This window comes from Myxine glutinosa, chromosome 4 (assembly GCF_964187855.1).
Source record: "Myxine glutinosa chromosome 4, kmMyxGlut1.1, whole genome shotgun sequence".
NCBI lineage: Eukaryota > Metazoa > Chordata > Myxini > Myxiniformes > Myxinidae > Myxine > Myxine glutinosa.
Window position 1 is genome coordinate 20,949,805 of NC_136264.1, and position 13,991 is coordinate 20,963,795.

The window sequence follows — 13,991 nt, forward strand, 5'->3', positions numbered from 1 at the left end:
GTCAGGACAGGAATTTGTAATTTGGGCATGGTGCTGGCGGATAGGTTTCCTATTTTACGTTTTATCTACATTCTTTGTCACCAAACTAAACATCAACATCAATTTGTGTGCATGCTTTGAACATACATACCTGTATCTATATCAATACTGGCAGGAATGCTTTCAAAGCCGTTACACAGGGAAGAGATGGACACATTGTATTTTGTGAATGGTGAAAGTCCTGTGATTCTTTGTTCCTTGTACATCGTGGTGTGATTTTGAATTTCTTTTCCAGAAGAGAACAAAGACACAAAGCTGAGGTGTGTGTTGTTGAGGTCATTTGGTACAATCCAGTTGAGGGTCACTGATGTTACGTTATATGAAACCACCTTTAGTTGAGCAGGAACACAGCCATCTGTAAATGTGGGAGGACACGGATGCACATGTTTTCACAAATTACTTGAGGACAAAACATAAAAGCAGATACAATTGTGTCTAACTTTAGTGCCAACATGATTCTATATAAATTGTTTGACGTCGTCACTAAACTTTTGGATATTGGTCCATTCCATTTTCATCTGAAAACAACCTCGAACTGGGGTTTCTGACATTTCCACTCATTCAATCCCCCTTGATATTCTTCACATGTCCTTGAATGTCCCACAATCACTTTCCCCCCCAAATTTTGAGATACTGTCAGAGTCCGACATTCGCGGTGGATGCATTCCTGGAAAATGCTGCGAATGTCAAATACGCGATTGTGGTGGATCATTGTTTCAATGGGAATATGGAGGATAGGTTCCCTGCAGTTCCCGATTCGCGAAAATGCCATGAATGTCAAAGCCGCGAATACCGACAATGCGAATGTCGGGGCATTGTTTCAATGGGGAAAAGGGAGATAGGTTCCTGGCGGTTCCTGATTCATAGGGAAGATTTTAAAAGTTAAAAATAATTTGGACTGCAAAAGAACATTATAACAGTTTTACAAAAAAATGCTCACAAATTAAAAAAAAATACGACAACACCAGGTATCGTTTCCAATGTTTATTGAAGGAATGCAATTACAGTTTATTAAGAGTGCTTCACCAACCGTACCATAAAACTACAAACAACAACAGCAAGTACCGTTTCAAATTTTTATTTCACAAACACAAGCAACTTTTCAAATGATAATGCTGATGAAGAATTAAAATCCAGTGAACTCCTTTGAAGACGACTTAGGTGAGGTTGCTGATGAGTTGAGCACCAAAAGGAATATTGGTGAGGACGCTCAAGCTGACGCAGGTGAGATCGCTGATGAGTCGTGCACTTAGGGGTAGGCAGGTTAGGGTGCTGAAGAGGGCGCAGGTGAGGTAGCTAATGAGTTGTGCACTGATGGGGAAGTAGGAGAGGCAGGACAGGGTGCTGAAGCTGCTGAGGTGGAGGGCCCAGGGTGAAAAACGTGTGATGGAGAGCTGCCTGGCAGATTGCCCCAGGTTTCTATGCAGTTCTTTTTATGGGAGCATCACATCATCAAACTCCCTCTTAAACTTGAGGTAACGCTCTATGTCCGGGTTGGCTTCTTGCACTGTTGGCAATTGCCCGCATGTCCTGCAGCACCTCAACCAGGAACTTGACATCTCTTCCTCCTCGTCACTGCCCGCCTCCTCTTACTCCTCAGAAACCTTGGTAATGGTATCCAACTCCTCATCGTTGAGCTCGTCAGCATGCGAGGCAATAATATCCTCCAACTCCTCAGGATCCATGTCGTCAAAGCCTTCCCCTCCCACCTGCCGTGCCAACCCAGCAATTTCATTTCTCTCCTCCTTGTTTTGGGAAAACCTGTGAAATTTTTCACCATCCATCTGTGACTAAAGGTTTTGCCAGCAGGCATTGATGGTGGAGGCTCTCACCTTGTCCAGCTTTGGCCCCGATGCAGTGGTCTATGTTAAACTCTTTCCAACACTGTACGACGGTGAGCTCTGGGCCAGACTTCATCACACTCCAAAATGTGACGAAAGGTGTGGCAGGTGTAATATGTGTTAAAAGTGTAGATCACACCATGGTTGAACGGCTGGATCAGGAAGGTGGTGTTGGGTGGCAGTAAGATGACCTCGACGTTCAGGTGAGCCACCTTCAGGTCCTCGGGGTGGCTAGGAGCAATGTCGACTAGCAGGATAACCTTGAACGCAAGGTTTTGTTTTGCCTGGCACCTTTACCTGAGGGACGACACATTTTTGGAATCAGTCCATGAAAATTGCTGCCATTACCTACGCCTTCCAGTTGGTCCTCCAAAACACGGGAACCATGCATTAGTTCTTGCCCTTGAGAGCATGCACGTTCAGGAACAGTACAGCATCATGGGCTGTCATACAGTCCCCTTTTGCATTTGAGCAAAGGAGAAAAGATACCTGGTCCTTAATGACCTTGAACCCCGATGTTGTACACTCCCGCTTCAAGATAAAAGTTATTGTGGGAATTTGTTTCCTGAACAGACCAGTGTCGTCTGCATTGAAGATCTGCTCTGGCAGGTGCCCCTTCTCGTCTATCAGCTGCGCGAGTTGAGCAGGGAACATTTTAGCCGCATCATAGTCCACGGAGGCAAGCTTGCCTGACAGTTTGAAGTTGCGGAGACCGAACTGGTCCTTGAAGCGGTGAAACCATCCCCTGCTCACTTGGAATGAACTGGGGCTGCTTATACCCGCATCGCTGAGCGCATCACTCATAGCTACACCCGCATCACTCGTGCTAGCGGCACCTGCGCCAGCCAGATACTTGTAAATTTACCTCGCCTTTGTGCGAATGAGAAGTCCATTTAAAGGCATGTTATTCTGTGCATTGTCCTCTATCCATATGTTCAGAGCCTTCTCCATCCTTTCTATGTGGATGCCCCAGACCTGGGTGACTACCATGGCACTCGGTACAGTACTTGTCGCAACACTTTCTTGGATCGCCTTGTCGTTCTTCCATATGTAGCTAACGGTGGATTTGTTCATGTCGTAATGCCTGCCCACAGAGACCACACTCTCCACTCTCGAAAGCCGGTCCAGCAGCTCCAATTTCTGGCTCAGGCTAATCACTTTCTTCTACCACTTGGCAGTTGACGCATCTCCGGCACTGGTCTTGTGCTTGGGAGCCAAGACCGAATGATGAGCAGAGCGAAAGGAAAAAACACAGGTCAAAGCAGTGGGCCGATAAGAATGAGTGAGACCCAGGACACGCTGGACATAAGTAGTCATGAGGGCATTGTGCGTAGCTGTGGGAGGGGTAAGTATTCTGGCCATTGTTTGTGGGGATGTTGGCAGGTGATGCAGTCTTCAGCAGCTGGTAACAGATGCGGTGAAGCATTGTCATTGTGTAATAGCTTGGACGATGCCATATTCAGCGGCTGGTAATAGATGTGGTGAAGAGTTTCTAATTTTTGTGCAGTAACTCATCGAGGATTAATTTTTTTTATTTTGTTTTTTTTGGTATACAGGATCGAGGCTCGTGAAAGAGCTAACATTTATCACACAAAAAAAATCAAACAGACACACAAAACATATAATAAGGGTAGCAGTAGACAAGATGGGGAGAGAAGGGGAAGCACAAACACAACATTTGAGAGCAGGGACATCGGGAGATCTGTGGGAGGGAGAGGGCTTGGGGGTGGGAAGGCGTGGGAAGGGGGGAGGGGGGGGGGTGGGAGAAGTATAAAACACAAGGACACTGCAAGGACTTCCAGGAAAGAAGTTGGACATCTTACGGTTGGGGATGACATCTTACGCAGCTGGCAGGACATGCTGCACAACTAGGTTTATAGTGTGAATGGTGGGACATGCTGCACAGTTAAGTGGATATTGCGAATGGTGGGACATGCCTCGCAGCCTGCTTATAGCACTGCTAAAATATTTTTTTATGCTACCGCAAAAACGCCACGAATGAAACGCAAAAACGCCAAAAACGCCACGTGAAGCACACGGCCACGAATGAAGGTCATGGTCATGCTCGCTGCTCTTGGAAGATATGTTTTTGCATACGTTCAGCTGCTTTGTGCGTAGCTGTTTGAAGATATATTTGAGAAATGTGTTATGCTTGTGGCTCGTGGAAGATTTTTTTGTGCCTGTGAAAAACCATGAATACGTGGGGCATAGGGCCGTGAATGTAGAAGCAGGTCACATTTTATTAACCGCAGATTTATTTATTACCGCATGGTACGCAGAACCCACGAATGTTGGGACAGCGAATGTCGGGGTGCAACTGTACATGATTTCGTGAACTCAAATTTACTTTTTAACGGAGCTCGCCCTTCACAAGAATGATAACGTTGGTCTCTGGAATATCACTTCGGATATCACCACAAGTTTCAAATCAGTTGTAGTAGTCAGACGTTTTTTTTACCAAGACCTAGACTGCATGAAAACATATTGGTAGAAACGACTTTTTTTATTGCATTATGTTTTCTTGTAAAGATATCGAAAAAAAAAAATCGTTTTTGTTTTTGCTATTATGGATGCGCTGATTGACATGGGCCATTTTCACGATGGATCCCCATCCAAGAATCTTCAGGGTGCAATATCTAATCAACTAAAAAACTGATCGAATCAAGCGTTGTACTTGCCGAATTATGACGCCATAGTTAAGGTACCGATGACATCATTGCTAACATATCTTATTCCGCATGGGGGGCACTTAAGAATGAGCCATGTTTCAATTTTTTCCAAGGAGCGGTTTCAGAGATATAGAGGTGCAAGGTTTTTATTTTTCCAAGATGGCACCTGTACCACGTAACCTATGACATCATGATTATAATTAAAAAATGATACAGGAGGCGGCACTCCTATGGTACAAATTTTGTGTCCATCCGACAAACAGTTGCAGAGGAATTATTACTGTTTTCATACTGATCAGATCAAGTGTTGTACTTGTCGAATTATGACATCATGATGAAGGCACCGATGATATCATCAACATATCTTATGTTGAGTGTATGGGATCAACGTTATCATCCTTGTGTGAAGTACATGGAGAGTACTTCACAATGAGCCATGTTTCAACTTTTTTCATTGAGCGGTTTGGGAGATATAAAGGTGTGACGTTTTTGTAAGATGGAGTTGATACCACGTGACATATGACGTCATAATTGTGAATAAAAAAATGCTGCAGTTGGAGGCGTTCCTATGGTAAAATTACATGTCAATCGGACCAACGGTTGCTGAGAAAATGAATTTTAAAAATAAAAACATGCCACACGTATGCAACCGAATGCCTAACCCTGCTATTCGTTTCATGAGGGCAGGGTAATAAAGTTACTAATCCAAAATCAACAAAATGTCATACCAAAGCAAATTATACCTTGCGCTGATAATGTGATATTGAACCCTCGTTGGGTGACACTCCCATCAGTGTGAAAAAATATCCGCATGAAGTTGGAGCTTGACGTGAGGATTCGTCCCGTGTTTTGAGAATGGCACATTGTGATCTCTCGCTGCATTGGGTTTGTGTAGGCCACACCTAACCAATCATTTGTGCAATTATAAGAAGCTTCCAGTTCCAGGTTCACCACAGTCAGCACCACAACATGTCCATCGGGTGCCCTCACATCCCAAACACAGTCCATGTTGTTTTCATAGGAGAAAGGGAACCCGGGAGAGACGAGCCAACCTTCTGCCAAAAGGTTTCCTCCACATGACTCTGCATAGAATATTAACCAGCATTATTACTTTAGGAAGATGTTGTTGAAGAAACATTAAATATTAATGAAATTGAATGTTTTGTGCAATAAATGCATTGTTTTTAATATAAACAATCATTCTGCAGACTTCTGTGAAAAATGCAGAATCCAAATTTAAAAGGATGAAGTATAAATTATATGGATGAATCATGAGAGAGGATTCCGAATGTTCTTTGAACAAAATACACAATTGTGAAAAATCACCAAGATTTATATTTTTGAAAATAGAACTATTGAATCTATAATAACAAGCATTCTGAGTATTGCGCTGCAATACATGTCCCCTACCAAAGTGCCATAACTTTGTCAAAAATGATCGAATATGCAAATTTATGCACGGTTGATGCTGGTTTTCAAACTTGATCTGAGGTATGCTGAGACATGTGTGTCACGCCTCGCCTCGTTGATAAGCCCCCAAGGTCGCTCCGTGGAGCGGCCTGCACGTATTGAACTGTATGAATTATATAAATGATTACCAACTCACGGTCTGAGGTACTAGCGATTCAAGAGATATCCATTTTTTTAAAAATATTTCCGTTTAATTAACGATATCTGCCAAACCACGTGCCCCATCGCAAATTCCAAAAGGACATTTTAGTAGACTGACATGCTGAACAGATTTGTGAAGTTTCCCCTCGATTGGATCAAAAACTGAGGGAGGAGCTCGGTTTTAAAGGTTCATGCTTAAAAACGTCATAACTCTGAAACCATGTGTAATTTATCATATTTTCCGGTTCACGATCAATGATCGATGTGTATATATATGTTGCTTGGCTTGGCTCCGCCCCTCCGGAAAGCGCGCGCTGTGGCGCGCTGTTGACGTTCGCGAGACGAGGCTGAGGACGCGCAGTGCGGCTTGAGGGGAACTCGAGAATAAACAAGAGATATCCATTTTTTTTTCGTTTAATTAACGATATCTGCCAAACCACGTGCCCTATCGCAGATTCCAAAAGGACATTTTAGTAGATTGATATGCTGAATAGATCTGTGAAGTTTCCCCTCGATTGGATCAAAAATGAGGGAGGAGCTCAGTTTTAAAGGTTCATGCTTAAAAACGTCATAACTCTGAAACCATGTGACGCATGACGCCATGCTCGTTGACTTTTTTGTTCGTCATGGGTATGTGATGTTGCCTGCAAAGTTTGGCCTCGATCTGTTCAGCCGTTGTAGAGAAAAAGGGGTTTTCGTGTTTTTACGAAAAACAATATGGCGGCCGAACCACGTGACCTGTGACGTCATATTTACCATTAAAATATTCTACAGACCGAGTCCCTCCTATGGTGAAAATTTGATCTCAATCGGTCCAATTATTGCAGAGAAATTGGTTTTTAAAGGAAATTAAAACTTAAAATGGCACTGAATTAAGGAGCATCAGAATTATCAGAATTCCCAAAGTTCAAAGTGCCATAACTTTGTCAAAAATGATCGAAACGTCGTGAAGTTCAAACTCGATCTGTAACTTATCATGAGGAAACCATGTGCCAAGGTTGAAATCATTAGCGTTAAGCGTTTCGAAAAAAAAGTCCGGAAAACTGTTCTTTGCGTGACGGACTGACAGACTGACGGACTGACGGACGGACGGACGGAGGGACGGCGTGCAAACCTATAGTCCCCTCCGGTGTACACCGGTAGGGGACTAATAAAAGGCAATGTGCCTGTGTGTGTCCTCCATAACTCAAAAAAACCATGAAACCTAGCAGCCCCAAACTTTGCATGCATACTTCTCAAACTCCAATGGATTGCATTCATGAAAACTGAGTGTTTGGGTGTGTTAAAACACCACGTTTGAAGATGGTTAACGGGGTGATCATAACAAAAAACCATGATAAGCCTTTCAAAATGGTGACATGCAATCTTGGTCAGCCCTCTGTGGCATTTGTGACAAAGACAAAGCATTAAACTTAACTTTTTTGACTGTTCCATCAATTATATTGAGAGAAGAAAATATTAATGAATGTGCCCAAAAGTGTAACTTTATTGAGTAAAACTAGAATAATTAACCAGTGGGAATTGAGTACAATGAAAATAATTAAGCAGCAGAATTTACGTCAAGGCTTCCACAGTCGCTCCTGTATATTCTGTGGGGAAATCTCCGAGTAAGTAAAGCAAAATAAATTGAATTAAAAATTGAATTAAAAGACAGACATGTCCCTCTCTTCCTTCAATGCCTATAGTCTCTGTAATTTATTTCCTTCCTTTAAAAAGAAGAAACTACACCGATGGACGAACGAAGGGCATATTTCAAGGTAACCCTTTGGTTCTTTAGGGTTGTCCTATTGATGTACTTTATGCATGTTTATACTTTACCACAACAAGGTTTTTAACAGGCCGCAATGCCCCAGTCCACACACAAGCGCTTATACGGGAGGTGTGTGTGTGTGTGTGTGTGTGTGTGTGTGTGTGTGTGTGTGTGTGTGTGTGTGTGTGTGTGTGTGTGTGTGTGTGTGTGTTATCTCCATTTGCGGGTTTCAGGAGGTAGAACAGAGTCCTCCCAGAACCCAAAGTATCCATCTCCGCTTCGGTAAGGGATCACAGTTACAGTCTCCTTCAAAGATACTAACTAAAATAAGTGGTTTTCAACGAGATTTTCATCAGGAAAATTTTATTTTAAACGAAAAAATGTCTATAAATTACCACGAGATTTTCATCAAATTATATTAATTGAAGTAAATTTTTACGATATAAATATGGTGATTACAAAGTATTGCGACGTTTGTAATCGTGAATATAAATATTATAACAAACACCTTAAAACCCACAAACACACATTCAATCTTTTCCAAAAAATATCTCCACTTGAACGAGAAACAAAACATTGTGATGTCTGCCCTAAAGATGCCTTAAAGGGTAGTTATAAGAAACACCTTCAATAATGCAAACATAAGAAGAATGAAGAGGGGATACTTGGATACTCTATTGAAAACGCTGATGAAGCATTTAAAGGACATACGAGATTAAAAATATAAATTGTTTCGTATAAAATTGTTGCCATACTCGTATAAAAAGAAGATTGTTTCGATTTGAAGAACCAGGACCATATTCAATCATTGAGGCCATTGATATGGTTAAATCAAGTATTGAAATTCGAATTTAAAACACACTGAGTGAAATCAATACGTTTAAGGTTTATATGGGAGTAAAATTGAATAGGACAAGACAAGGTGATGAAGAAACTCCGCTACATAAGAACAAACCCTCACTTTATCACGTCATTCCAAGATTCCAAGAGTATGTGATGTTTATGATGAACTCCAAAGACGAGAACTGGATGTTGATAATAGTGTGGTAGGTAGTGGATTCGTTATTTAAAAAATAATCTTTTTAGATATACACATCTTGAAATCAGACCCTCTTAGTGCTTCTTCTTATATTGATTCACCAAAAGAGAAAGAGCTTAAAAGGGCTGTTGTTAATATTAAAAACAATGACAAATAAATGTTTTCTATACTCTGTTCTTGCTCACCTTCACCCACAGAAACTTAATCCTAACAGGGTAGGTCATTACTTACCATATATTAATGAACTTAATGTTAAAGATTTGAACTTTCCAATGTTATTGACAGATATTCCAAAATTTGAGAAAAAGAATAATCTATCTGTTAATGTACAGACTTGGCATTTAATATGGAATATTTTTTTTTCTTGACTTGTGATTAGTTTCTGAACTCAGTCTATCAATCTGGTGAGTTTCTTTTACGCTTCGGTGATTTCTTTGTAAAAAGAACCATGACACATTGTCTGTCGCAGCGAGAAGTCAATAACAGGATTATATCACAGGTGGCGTGACAAAATGTACGAACAGGTACATTTGACGATTGGCTTCACAATCGGGTATATAAGGGTTGTTGCGTTCTGTATTAGTGGAAAACAACTGCTGCACGTCTACAAAAGTTATTGCCGCTTCCTCTGGAGATGGTCCGTCAACTCGACAATGCTGTTTGTCATGAAGTGGTGGCTTTACGAAATTCCGGCATGAAACAGCGTGCTATTGCTCGGCAGTATGGCATCACTCAAGGTCAGGTGTCAAAGATCCTGAAATGAAATGCTCAGAGGGGTGTCCCTACTCTAATACCGAGGTGAGGACGTTCCCGCAGAACCACAAGGAGGGATGAACGCCAGCTGCACCGGTTAGTCCGCAATGGCCGTACCAAGTCAGCTAATCAGTTTAGGGCTGAGTGGCAGAAACTGACAAATGTGCCTGTATCCAGAAGGCTAGTCAACCAACGACTGGTTCAAGCAGGCTATCGTGCCAGGCGTCCCCTGATAAATCCACGCCTGACCAGACAACACCGCCAGTGCCGATTGCAGTGGGTCAGAGAGCACCGTCAATGGCAGCCAGGACACTGGAATCACGTGATCTTCAGTGACGAGTCTAGATTTCTGGTCTATCGTCAAGATGGCCGCGTCTGAGTGCGCAGACAAGTGCATGAAGCCTACAATGAAGATTGTATAGTGCCAAAGGTCCAAGCTGGAGGTGGTGGGGTGACCGTTTGGGCAGCTTTTCATGCAGGGGGCAAAACTGACCTGGTTGTACTGAATGGAAACCTGAACCAGTCAAGTACAGGGCCATTCTGGAAGAAACATTGCTTCCATTTGCTCGTGCAGCCTTTCGAGGAAACTTTGTCTTCCAAGATGACAAAGCACGGCCTCATCGTGCTCGCATGATCCAACACTTTCTTGCTGACCGTGGTGTGGAGCATATGAAGTGGCCTGCCATGTCCCCGGATATGAATCCGATAGAGAACTTGTGGGCAGAATTAACGCGTCAAATCGACAACTTGGACCAGCAGCCGACCTCTGTGCGTGAATTGCAGCAGGCTATTGTCACTGCATGGCAAGTGTTACGTGGTCCTCCCGGTGACTACCTGGTCTCGATGACCCCCGGACCTTGAGAGGAACCCCGCCAGAAAGATATATGATTTATACGCTTTCGTAACGCAATCCATACGAAAGACACAAACAATTCAAGTCAATAAGCAACCCCACACCAAGGATCCGGATTAATTAATAAATATATTCCCAATCAATCCACAACAATCAACAATCAATCAACAATATTACTAAGATGGCCATCTCATATATTTCCCCCCCTTGCCCCACTCACGACACCCTCAATAGTCACTGTCCCTCACAATGTCTCTGGGCCCCTCCAGACCAAGGTGAAGGTTGACTTCTCCGCACACGGGCGGTTGAACGGACCCCTGGCTGGCGTACTCCAAACGTGCACGTCCCGTACCGGGAACAGCTGCTGCAGCGGACACCTCCTCGGCAAGCCACCGAGGTCGGAGCTCGTGATCGCGGCTTCTGGGCTGTGAACGGCTCGCAAAGCGCGCGAGGCCCAAGGCCCCTCCGGTACACGTCCTTGTAGACGTCGAGGCGAACAGTGCCGGACGCTTGGTTCCTTCCAGGAACCCCCGGCAACCGGACACGTAACAGGTAATTTCCCCGCGCAGGTAACTCCTCTCGCCCGACAGGCGTTTCAAACTCCGCGTTCCAAAAGCAGGTCAAGATCGACTCGGCTCGTGTCGGAGCTTGGCGAGGAAAAAGATGGCCGCCTTCCCCCGGACCTCGTCTCTCCTTTTCTTCCGGTTCACGATCCCGTTCCTGGTCTCGTTTTTACCAGAAGGGCTCCTAACCCTTTAACCACAACAACCCTTAATAGAATATACATTCATATTAATATACATTCCAATGCATTCCAACACGAATGTAATACGAATTCCGAATGTTCCCGTTAATATATAAGGTAATGGAAAGGAATTCCAATATACATTAATATACATTAATAAGAAATGACCTGAATCGTAATCCCCATAAACCCGGAATTCGTAACACAAGCGATTCCTGTCCAAACCTTGGCAAATCTCGTGAACAGCATGCCTCAATGTGTACGTGCTCTCCTGAATGCTCGTGGGGATTACACGAAGTACTGAACTGTAATTTTAGTGTCCGTAATCCCAGTCGTAATTTAACTTTTGTTTTTGTTAAAAATAAATTTGGCTAATGTGCAAAATAAAGAGATACTTCTGGAAAACGTACAGAAGTTTAACACAGTACTGTCCGTCAATTGAGTTCGATATCAGTTTACATCACCTTCAAGGATCAATTTATTTGCTTCGAAATGTCAAATGTGGTTTTTGTTTCTTTTAAAGGTCACATTAACAAAATCTCGAATAATATCAACATAATTCCAATGAACTTTTGGTTCTAAGTCATCTTGAAAAGTAAGTTCACCCCCCACAAAATAAATATTCCATATTAAATGCCAAGTCTGTATATGGATTAACGGATACAAACAAAGTTCAGAAAATAACATTTTCAAATAACTTGAAAAATGACGAAACACACATTGACCTTCTGTGTTATAGTTCAGGAGAAAATTCACATAATGCTTACATCAAAAATTTATCAAGACTAACCACTTCACAAGTACAACAACAACAACACAACATGCATTTTAAGGCCATTTTCCCTGCTAGAGCGGGGGTTAGCCTTGCGGTCCCCATGAAAATCTTCTCCATTTTGCCCTATTTTCTGCATCTCTCCTTGTTAACCCCCTTGCCCGCATTTCTTCTTCCACCATCTTTAGCCAAGTCTTTCTTGGTCTTCCCCGTCCTCTACTTCCTTCTACATTCATTTCCATCACTCTTCTCAACCAGTCAGTTTCATCCTTCCTCAACATATGACCAAACCATCTCAACCTGTTCATCTTCACAGCATCAATCGCAGGCTCCATTCCCATCATCTTTCGCAATTCATCATTTGTCTTCCTCTCTCTCAACGATACTCTGCACATCCACCGAACCATTCGCATTTCCACCCTTTCTAGCCTTCGTTGCTGCTCTACGTTCATTACCCATGTCTCACTACCATAAATCATAACACTTCTCACACATGCAGCATACACCTTTCCCTTCAGCTTCAACGACACTCCCCTCCTCATCAGCATGCCACTCAGTTCACGAAACTTCTTCCATGCACATCTCACTCTTGCAACCGTTTCCGAGTCTGATCCACCTTCTCCATTCAGCATGTCTCCGAGGTAGCAAAATGTTTTCACACCTTCCAGCTTCACGCCGTCTCCAAGATCCAACTCAACATTTCCTCCATCTGCAGCTCCCTCTGTGCACACCTTACATTTGAATGTAGCTGCCACACTGGTTAATGACCCTCTCAGACCACTACATTTTTGATGAACCCACTCAGCGCACATTGTACATTGAATGGAGTTCACTCCAACACCCTTCCTGCACACAGCACATGGCCACTTCTCAGTTCTTTCCACCTCACCACATGCTTCACCACTTGCCATCATCTATGTCTTTCCTATATTCACCTTCAGACCTTTTGTCTGCATACATTCCTTCCACTTGTTCATCTTTTCCTTCAGTCCATCCATACTTTCCGCAATCAACACCAGATCATCTGCATACAACAACTCCCACGGTAAACCCTCCTTTACGTTCTGAGCCAGCACCTCCATCACAGCTACAAATAGTAGTGGATTTAGTACCAACCCCTGATGCACTCCCACCTTCACCTCAAACTCACCACTGTTCCCGTCCTTCGTCCTTACAGCTGTGCATGCGCTTTTGTACATTGCCATCACTACTCTGATCAACCATTCATCCACTCCTAAACTTCCTCAATGCCCATGTCAATACTTTGCGTGGAACCCTTTCGAATGCTTTCTCCAGATCAACAAACCAAAGAAACAACTTCTTCCTATTCTCCATGTACTTCTCCTGCAACTGCCTCACAATAAAGAGCGCGTCTGTCATTCCTCTTCCTGGCATAAATCCAAACTGCATTTCGTCGATCTTCACCTACTTCCTTATCCTCCTCTCCAACACCCTTTCAAATACCTTCATTCCATGCTCCAACAACTTTATCGCTCGGTACGAGCCACATTCCAGAGGGTCACCTTTCCCCTTGTATAGAGGGACGAGAGTACTCAGTTCCCAAACCACTGGAATGCGGCCTTCTTTCACCACCAGATTACAGATCTCTGTCATTCTATTCACACCCCAACTTCCTGCTGCCTTCAACATATCTCCCACAACTCCCGTCGGCCCTCCCGCTTTTCTACTCTTCATTGCTTTTATCGCTTCCTCAACTTCCTTCTCATTTATCTTCTCTGCCGGTCCTAAAACTGGGTTACTCTCTATGTTGCCATCCCATTCATTCTCTGTATTTAACAGCATTTCCATATATCTTTTCCATCTTCCTTTAATTCCATCTGGGTCCACAACGATTTGTCCCACTTCATCCTTCAAGCAACTCACCCCCATCACATCACACCTCTCTTTCGCTATCTGCT

General features: G+C 43.2%; 1 protein-coding gene across 4 annotated transcripts in view; it reads right to left on the minus strand.

Annotated features, from left to right (window-relative positions):
* LOC137424489 (cubilin-like) overlaps positions 1-13,991 on the minus strand; it is a 425,110-nt gene that overhangs the window by 75,706 nt on the left and 335,413 nt on the right. For 3 of the 4 annotated variants that reach the window (XM_068111984.2, XM_068111983.2, XM_068111981.2), the window contains exons 3-4: positions 5,293-5,631; positions 131-394 (exon numbers count right to left, since the gene is read on the minus strand). In XM_068111984.2, the coding sequence (XP_067968085.2) occupies positions 131-394; positions 5,293-5,631 (603 nt within the window). The remainder of the gene's footprint in view (positions 1-130; positions 395-5,292; positions 5,632-13,991) is intronic. The other variant, XM_078775514.1, reaches the window with a different exon arrangement.